Source organism: Bidens hawaiensis, unplaced genomic scaffold (assembly GCF_021521415.1).
Source record: "Bidens hawaiensis isolate Kalapana, Puna unplaced genomic scaffold, B.hawaiensis_p1.1 tig00004327_1, whole genome shotgun sequence".
Taxonomy (NCBI): Eukaryota; Viridiplantae; Streptophyta; class Magnoliopsida; order Asterales; family Asteraceae; genus Bidens; species Bidens hawaiensis.
This window is the reverse complement of record NW_027491261.1, coordinates 1469101-1478975: the sequence shown is the minus strand read 5'-3', so window position 1 is coordinate 1478975 and position 9875 is coordinate 1469101. Positions and strand designations below refer to the sequence as shown.

At 34.2% G+C, this 9875-nt stretch overlaps 1 protein-coding gene across 1 annotated transcript; it reads left to right on the top strand.

The window, feature by feature from the left end:
• The first annotated feature begins 278 nt into the window (after positions 1-278).
• LOC143626261 (transcription factor JUNGBRUNNEN 1-like) lies at positions 279-3254 on the top strand. The gene is made up of 3 exons (XM_077096405.1): positions 279-511; positions 1467-1735; positions 2585-3254. Exons 1-3 carry the CDS (start codon positions 283-285, stop codon positions 3209-3211), a joined length of 1125 nt encoding a protein of 374 aa, XP_076952520.1. The 5' UTR covers positions 279-282; the 3' UTR covers positions 3212-3254.
• Positions 3255-9875: the final 6621 nt, after the last annotated feature.

The following is a 9875-nucleotide window of genomic DNA, read 5'->3' as shown; positions in this document are numbered from 1 at the left end:
TGTACTTCCTTCGGTTCTAACCAATATTACATGTCTCGGTATTTTAACAAATGATTTTTTTTTTGTTAATGTACGTATTAAAATAAAATAAAATCATTAAAAGAAAGAAAGAAAAACAGTTAAGTCTTCTTCAACTGGTCTATTATTTGTATGTATAGGAGTTTATTATTTTAATCATAAAATAAAAATGAGGGATTACATATTATCGGCATCTATAAAAGGCAAGACCATCCATCAGTAGTTGACGGGTATAGGAGAAATTAATAAAGTTAAATAATAATAATGATGAACAACCAGCAGGAAGACGATATGAGCAGGAGTAAAAATAAGCAACAAGGAGAGGCTGAGGATGATCATGAAAACGACATGGTGATGCCAGGTTTTAGATTTCATCCAACGGAGGAAGAGCTTGTTGAATTCTACCTTCGCCGTAAGGTAGAGGGCAAGCGGTTCAATGTCGAACTCATCACTTTTCTTGATCTTTATCGTTGTGATCCTTGGGAGCTTCCTGGTACTTAAGTTTTCTCTTCTTTTCTTACTTATAAAGCCTACATATACCTACCCACCCGCTATATATCTTCAAAATTAGTTTGTCTCTTTTTCATAATCAGTTAAACCTAAAGTGCAACGATTTTGTGTTGCCATCATCATGGTAGTGGTTATTTGCTAAGTTTTATAATTAAGTGGGTTACAATTCTTTTAGGACTTTTTTAATTTTAAACTCTGCAAAATGATGTGTTCATCATGAACACCATCTACATCACTTTCGAGCTACAGAGGCTTTTGAGTGTGGTTTTGTTTCATAGTTTTCTGGGTACTAATTAAGGTTACCAGACTGTTTTGTAATTAGATTTATCATCATCATCATCATCATATTAATAAATCACCATTGGCATCGTCTCTTCTTCTTCTTCTTCTTCTTCTTCTTCTTCTTCTTCTTCTAGGGATAGATCTTCATGAACTTATTTTACTCAGCTAATGACGATGTGAGTGTGTGGTTTTCTTCAAAATTTATGTAATTTGCTAGATTTTGAGTTAATATCATATCCCCTTAACGAAATTATGCAAAATTATGTGTGGTGTGGATTGGGATTTCTCCCTTCACTGTGTGGATTTTGTTTTCTTATTAGTTTTTTCATTTAATTTTGTCAACATTCATCATATGTTCCGGTCAATGAATCTTGTTTGTTGCCAAGTAATTGAACAATTGTACGCAGTATTTCTTGTGTTGACTTGATTTCCTACATGAATTTGAATTTCCTTTTGAATTCTAACATAAAATATATCTGAAGGCATGAGTGAAATTATTCTTCTTCCATCCACATGTTTTACACTTTTCATTTCCCTTTGTTCAACAAACATTGCTCTTGGTCATTGAAACAAACCCTATTTGTAGCTAGCATGATTTTCCATTTTGATTTATCTTTACATGTGGGCTTATTTGGGATTTGTTTCTTGTATTTTAGCGTTAGCAGCAATTGGAGAAAAAGAATGGTTTTTCTATGTTCCACGAGATAGGAAGTACCGAAACGGGGATCGACCAAACCGTGTGACAACTTCAGGCTATTGGAAAGCTACCGGAGCCGATAGAATGATACGAACCGAGAATTTCAGATCCATCGGGTTAAAGAAAACGTTAGTCTTTTACTCCGGAAAAGCTCCCAAGGGCATTCGAACAAGTTGGATCATGAATGAGTATCGCTTGCCTCAGCATGAAACTGAAAGATTACAAAAGGTACCAACTTTTCTTAATTAGTTTCATTTCTCCCCTCAACTTGCTAAGCAAAAAGAAATGATTTCTACCAAAGAAAACCAAGGAACCAAATTGATCAACACTGTGTGATCCAAGAAACTTCAAACCCTGATAATATTAAAATATTTTGTAAAACAAATTATGAATTTTTATGACTTGTAGGTGGTTAGAGTTTTGGGTAAATATTCTATGCATTTTCGGAAAGTTATTATGTGAACTCATGCAAATTCGCTGAGGCGGCAAGCAAACTTATGGAGTTGTAGTCTAACAAGAGAAATGGATAAAGATAAAATCAGCAAGCCCAATCCTCAAGTAACTCTAGCTAGTGATTCTACACGGAACGGGATCACAAGAGTTCGCTGGTTTTATCTTTATCTTTATCTATGCTCACTTATCAAACCAGAAATTCATTGTAGTATGTGTAAATGTATAAGAGCTTTTAGAAAATGCCTATAAAAACTTACCCAAACTTTAAACTACCTATAAATCAAAGGAATACTGAAATTATTGTAAAAACATCAATTTGGAAAACATGAATGACAACCCTAGCTTGATTTTCCATTTTATGAAGGTGCATGATGAATTGAACTTTATTAATTATAATGGAATTAACTCGAATGAATGCTTGCTATTGTTTATAATTATAGTTTGTGGGGATTTATGTCTCATCTTATCAAAGAATTTAAAGTGTAGTTTGACCAGATGACCAATATCACCGCTAGCTTTAAATGCTTGTCCCATTCTATTCATCATTCATAATTACTACTACCACCGCTAGGTTTTAATGCATGTTATAGTGATGTATCTATTTTTTATATTATTATTTTGCAGGCTGAGATTTCACTTTGTAGGGTTTACAAACGGCCTGGAGTAGAAGACCACCCATCTGTCCCTAGAACTCTACCAACAACTAGGGCTACATCATCAAGACTTTCTAATGCTGACAAGAGACACAATTCCAATAACATGCTGAGTTACCATTCCAATGAAGGCCAAAATTCTAATCAAAATGAAGATAAGTTAAGTGAAACAAGTGGTAGTAGCACCACAGACATTGTAGGAACCAATTTAGGCCTTTCAAGCACCGTAACTCCATCTTATAGTAACTATGCTACATCATTCCCGACCATCAACGCCACGTTACCGCCACATACACCATCGATATTCCCCAACACCATCGATGACCTCCATAGAATCATAAACTATCAACAAGCTTCGGTCAATAATGTGGCTTCTCAGGCTTTTCATGTTCAGAACTATCAACATAAACTTTCTAATAATATGCTTTTACAACCGCAACTACAACCACAACTGCAACCACAACCGCAACAACAACCATCACTTCTTGCTCTTAATAACTTGGCCGGGGAGGTTCAAGTGACATTTCCTGATAGGCTATGGGAATGGAATTCGATGCCCGGTGAAGGAAGCAAGGATTACACCAACCCTTTCAAGTAGTCACATAAATAATGAAACTTACTTAGTAATATTAATTAAGAGAATCATTCTTATATATATATATATATATATATATATATATATATATATTGACTTTCATATGTCTATGCATGTTATATTTGGGAGGACAATATCTGAGCTAATTGCATGTACTTGTAGCATGTCTTAGCTGACAAATTAGTATATACTAATTCATTTTATAGTGTAAAGACCGATTTGGAATCCTAGGGTTAATTAGAAACTTAATGCTATACATTTGTCTTCATCACCGCATGTGTAGTTTTGTGCTATGGTTATAGCTAACTAATGCTATCCTACATTATACAAATATATTTAGAGAGAAAGGAGAGATTGGTAAAGAGGAAAGGGAGAGGGAAATAAAATGATCTTACAAATTCAGTGTAATATTGATGAATCGGTGTGTGTACATATAATACCAAGGAGTACACTAAATATGTAACTTGTGTTATATTATTGTAGTCATTAGTGCTGCATATCATGTAGATACACAACGTATGGATTTTAGTACATTGCATGCTTGGTGGTTATCCAACGTGTTGCTGAATATACCTTAGCGTAATCATTGCTGCATACATTGTTTTACTAACGATATTTAGTCTAATTTTGTTTCATAGGATGTATATGCATTCTTATTATGTCTATACATTGGTGATAACACTAGTTTTTATGTGTTGATGAGTACATTGTATGTGTTGGTGATTATGTTTTAGTATATGCCATGCATGTTGTTAATCACACTACATGTGTTGGCTTTTTTACATTGATATGTTCTATTTTATTTTGTTTTTTTTTCTCTTCTCGGCCGATTTTGACTAATATGCTTGTGAAATGTTTCCAAGTGAGGGCAATTAAGAGAAGTCTATCCACGTACATATCCAGTTTAGATCCAGCTGTTTGTCCTTCAATTTTCATTTTGATCGCATTTTATATTTATTATCTTCGAATTCGCCATAAAATAATAGAGGTTTAATGAGTGATTAAGAAAAGTAAAAAAGGTGTGCCAAAATTTTTGAATATGTGATCAATTCTACCCTTAAGTTAGCCAAGAAACAATCATAGCCTTCCATAAAAGTATAATTAGATGAAGTTAAAAGGTGTTCACACTAATCTTAAACTCAGGGTTGTATAAGCTTAACCTTTATGTGTATGTATATGGAGAGAATTACGAAAAACTCCAATTATTACGAGAACATATAGAATAAAACAAACACTATACTTTTTAATATTTAAAAATTTTAAAAATAAATAATATAAATGTAATCTTTATTGTTTCACTTTCATATTTATTCAAAGAAAAAAATTACCTTTGTTTGATTACTTTGATATTTTGTTTTATGTATAATGCATGTCATTTTTATGTTATATTCTCTGTACCTATTTGGTATCATCTGTAGGTTACTAAAAAACATATATTTAAGTAGGATGAGATCGGTACCGTACGTACCGGTACCGACCGGCCCCGGTCTCGAAAATTCCGGTTTTAAAAATCGTAAATTTTTTGTACCAGTACCAATACTGAAATCTTCGGTTCGGTACCGGTTCTGGGACGGTACAGTATCAAAGGTAAAGAATTCAGAAAATACCGGTACCGATCCCAATACCGAAACTCAAAAATTTGGTACCAAATCAATACCAATTTAAGTATCGATACAGATACCAGTACCGAATTTGCTCATCCCTATATTTAAGTATTTAAGTTGATAAAAAACGATGAAACAAAAGTACAACAGTACATGTGTATAACAGTACATATGTGTATACGTGTAAGTGATACAACATTTAGTGTGCTGTTTTCAAAATAAATTAACTATTTGAAAATTTTGTTTATTTGTTTGCGTAATAATTTAGTGTGTTATCACAATTTATAACTATTTCACCCATTTTATTGGGTATACAAAGTAATTTTTGAGAACTAAATCCACTACCCAAGCGATTCCAATTTAGGAGATTCCACTTTAGGGTATGTTTGGCAAATAGTTTTTAGCAGTTTTTAGTTATAATTTTTAAATAAAAAGCTTATATTTAATAAAAAGTCTTATTTGATTGAGGTAGCTTAAAGTTTTTAAATTAGAAGAAAAAACTTAAAGCTAAAAGCTCCGACTACTAGCTTTTGAGAAAAAACTTGTAGCTTTTCTATTTAAAATTTTACAAGCTTGGTAATTAAACTTTTAACAACTTTTGTTAATTTATATAATGGTTACATATTTAACTCTTATTTAAAACCAACTATGCCCATGATTTTTAAGAGACCATAATTTTTTCGCACGCTAATATTTTTTTTAAAAAAAATTAGATCATAAAAACGAGCATTTTATTGTCTTTAATTTGAGTATGACATTGCTATACTTCTTTAACTTAAAAAAATTAACATATTTCGTGATTACCGATTAGGATCGGCAACAAGTCAACTCAGGCAAGCTTGGGTAATGTGTAAGACCAAATTAGGATGGGAACGAGTCGATACATAAATGGTTAATCTAGTTGCGTTCGTGTCGGTACGGTTTTGAGTCGAAAGGGGACATGTCAGAACATGTTTTAGATTAGAACAGTGTCGGGTCGGAACGTGATTCATATCAAAACAGGTTGGTTTAAAAAATTATCTATTTGAAATTACAATATATTTCAGCTTTCTTTCTTGATTTTCGCCACCGGTTACACGCATACCACCTTGCACGAATTACGCGTCTACATTCGGGTTATGTGTGCACTCTCATAGGTGAATCATGTACCGACACTGATTATGTGGTTGATGTCAAGTTGCACTCCCGCTCCGCGGCACTGCATGGGCACCCAACTAGTTTTATTAAAAGTTTCAACTAATAGCTACCAGCTACAACTACGCTACCAAAGACCTAAATATATCTATAAAACTACAGGTAATAGCTACCAGTTACAACTACCAGCTATCAGCTTACAGTTAACAGCCACCTGCTAATTTTACCAAACATACCCTTAAGCTTTAATAGATTATACTTTTAATTTTTAAACCATAAGCTAATTCAATTGTCAGTCGAAAACCTTCTCTCTGTTATTATGTTAGAAATTATTCCACATAAAATATGTGTACAAGTTTGAGATCCACTTGGAATAGAAAGTTGGATGATGAAAGTCAATTTGTGTGTGTCAGTGTGGGCAAGCCTTAGTTGACACCTACTGGTACATTCTTTTTAGGGATCTAGTCTAGTTTAAGCAGAGCTGAAAGTCTTATGTAAGTTAGGGTGGGGTTGGATTGATTAACATTATTGCTTCCTCCGTTGGGCCCATATGCCGCATGCATCGTTGCGGTTGTTTCTTCTACCTAAATAGTTTTAATATATTAATGTTAAAAGTACGTCGATGGAATTCATTAAAGAAAAATGGATGTTGTAAGATGATGTTGTATATAATTTTCATTGTTAGGTTTTAACAAGATTATCAAAGTGATAAAACCTTATTTTTATCAAAAATGTAGCGGATAAATGTTTTAAATCTTGTTAGTTTATAGTGTATAAAACCAATTTTATACATGCAAAACCCAAACCCAGATCCAAATACGAAATACATACTATCAAACACATGCATGTCACTATAAGTCCATGCATGTTAAGACTACCTTTCAAAACCAAGGAAATGTGAAAGGGATGATGAATGGTAGGCTAGAACTTCAAGATAGGAGTTCCTCAAGCTTGTATACCCTTCAAGCCTTCAAGCAAACACCTTGTAGCTAGGATTTGCACTCAAAAATTTTCTTCCTCCCTTGGCCGAAAATTAGAGAGAAAAGAGAGAGAGTAGAAAACTTTTTTTTGTTACTTGCAAAAAAAAAAAAATGAGAGTGAAAGAGGAAGTAAGTGTGTATCTTTTGGCACCACCCATGGCACCAATTAGAAACAGTGCATGTCTCCACTAACATTTGAAATAACAATAAAATAATAAGAGAGAAAGAGATTCCTTCCTTGTTATTATTATTATTTTTTTTAACCTCTCATTTATATATTTGTGTTATAAAACTTATTACTTATAAGTGTAACACAACATATAGGCAACATGCTAGGTAACCATTTTCACATATTGTTATTTAATCATCTTAAATAACACTATGGAATGTTCTCTCTCAAAATATAAATCATCCATATGATTTATTCATTTCACAAGTACATTGTATTTAGAAACCCTTTTCCAAATAATATAAGTGTCAATATTTATTTACTTATGATCATATCATATATAAACAAATATAATTGGTGTTTGTCTAGCTTGTTATTGGGTATGACCCGACTTGGATCATAACGTACTAGCCACATCAATTATAATATGTGTCTTAGGCATACCGAGTCCAACAATAATCTTAATAGGTTTGTCACATGTAGATGATCTGATTAAATTTATTGGGCCGTGGGGTTCGTTAGCACATAATGAGTTTATAGGGTTGCAATTAGGGTTTTATTATATTTGGTAATGTCTTCACTATCAAGTTAGGGTACTATGTATAAACCGAGTTATGGTTAGACATTACTGAAAGGTGTCGTAGACGTGTGCGTACGTAGAATCGACAATGTAGTTATTGGATTTGAACCTCAAAGTGCGGAATCCAACGAGGTCGAAAACACACAAGAAACTTTAACATCCATTATATTCACTTCAAAGGATCAATACAACTGATTCTGACAGTATCATAGTACAATATCACTCAATCTCTCTCACAAGCTCTCTGACCAATATTCTAAAAACGCATAAGTCCATCAACTATTTATAGACTTGAAAATCACCTTATGGGTGTACATGTTAAGCGGCGCATAGCTTATGCGCTGACATTACATACTAATTACATTCAATACATCAAAATCAATACAAGACCCTAGCTATAGACGTTATGCTCCAACAAACTCCTCCTCGAATATTGCTAGGTCTTGGTCTTCTATCTTCAGTCCTTCACTCCAAACACCCTTTCCCGGTATTCGCGTCTCATGTCTTCCCATGAACGGTTCTTTGACCTTTCCTGGTTTATAGGAATAAAAATACTAGTCTGTTTATACTGATATTTTAACCATGAAGCGTATTCCATCCTTTCCTTTATCTCCTTCTCCTTCTTCTCTTCTTCTTCTCCCAACTTCCTCCACTTACTTCCCAAACACCCCCCGAGTGAATCTTATATTTATGGCATACTTTGATCACTCGATGATACTGCAAGGCCTGATCTACATCTTTTTCACTTCTGATCTGAATCTTGTCAGTATGTAGTGTTTCAATGTCTTTCTTTGAGCAGTTTACCAACCACATCGGGTATATCACATAAAGTATGACCAACTTTCCATCCCTATTCAACACAACTACTGTTTCATCACGATTATTGTCATAGTACCAACAACAAAAATAAATGTGAAAGTCTTGCTCTATTGGATAAACTGGTATTATCTTCAACATCTCAGGCTTTCTATACCTCCAAGTCTTCACCAATTCCTCAGTTTCTGGATCAATCTTTACCCGTGACTCATGTAAGAATGGCCGTTGAGGAGGCCAACTTTTGAAGTTGCATTTGGATTGTCTTACAATGAATTTTAAAATCTCCTTCACTGGACCTTTCTTTGGACAATAGAGAAGTTCCTTCTCCACCAGATCCATAACATCAATCCATGGTAAGGACTTTAACTAAAAAAGGCTATCAAAATACTGCACCCCCGTACATCCTTCTCACCATGGTCTTCCGAATCTTCGGCAGATAAGTAATACTAATACATTTCCCGAGCTTAACTTGTTTCGCTTCTTATAGTATCTGAGAGGTCTAATATATACCTTTTCAGACTCCATTTTCTGCCTCTCGAACGAATCGTGTTTCTCACTCGTAACCTCTCCTTCCACCATTATAGGATTCCCCTAACTATCAAATTCCTGACTAATCATCTCGATTTCTTCATCAATATCCTCATCGAACTCCGGAAATTCATGATTCTCATTAACATAACGAGTAGGTTCTTTCTCCAAAACTTCCTCCAATATGGGTTCTCCAACAAATACCATATTCTGACTATCCGTCTCCATCGTTTCCAGATCTTGTTCAGAGTCAAACACAAACTACTATTCTGTGACATTTAGAAGTCTTGCAATATCAGCTCGAGTCATCTCAATCTCCCCTTCTTCTAGTTCAACTCCTGTAGAAAATAACGCGGGAGGTTTAGATGATATTGGATCAACATCCAAAACATCTAAATCTTCATTAACTTGATCGCCCTTGGATGCCTCCACTTGTTCTTGTTCACCTGTATTAGATTAATGCCCGACACAACCTTTAAACCAGCACCACCTCCAGCACTCGGATCATCCGGTTTATCATCATCAGCACCATCGTGCTTTGGAGAGTCTTTGTAGTTAACCTTTTCCTCATCTTCTTCATCTTCTTGTTCAACCGCCTAATCAACAACTTGTTCAATCACCGGTTCTAAGACTTGCTCAACCATGGCTCAACAACTAATGGTTCCACTACAACAGGCTTAGTAACAACTGGCTCAATAACAAAAGATGTACCTACTTCTTAAACTATAGGTTGGTCTTTAGATAGTACAATAGGCTCTTCAACAATCTTGCCTTTTCCCTTTAGATCCGCCTAATCCTGATCATACTGTACTTTAAAAGCACAATATTCTAAAGCAATATCTCCATCATATATCCC

Bases quoted from the DNA above. Each gene is read 5' to 3' on its own strand.
- LOC143626261 (XM_077096405.1), top strand. From the start codon at position 283: ATGATGAACAACCAGCAGGAAGACGATATGAGCAGGAGTAAAAATAAG. The intron at 512-1,466 runs GTACTTAAGTTT...CTTGTATTTTAG, and splicing joins TGATCCTTGGGAGCTTCCTG to CGTTAGCAGCAATTGGAGAA. The intron at 1,736-2,584 runs GTACCAACTTTT...ATTATTTTGCAG, and splicing joins AAACTGAAAGATTACAAAAG to GCTGAGATTTCACTTTGTAG.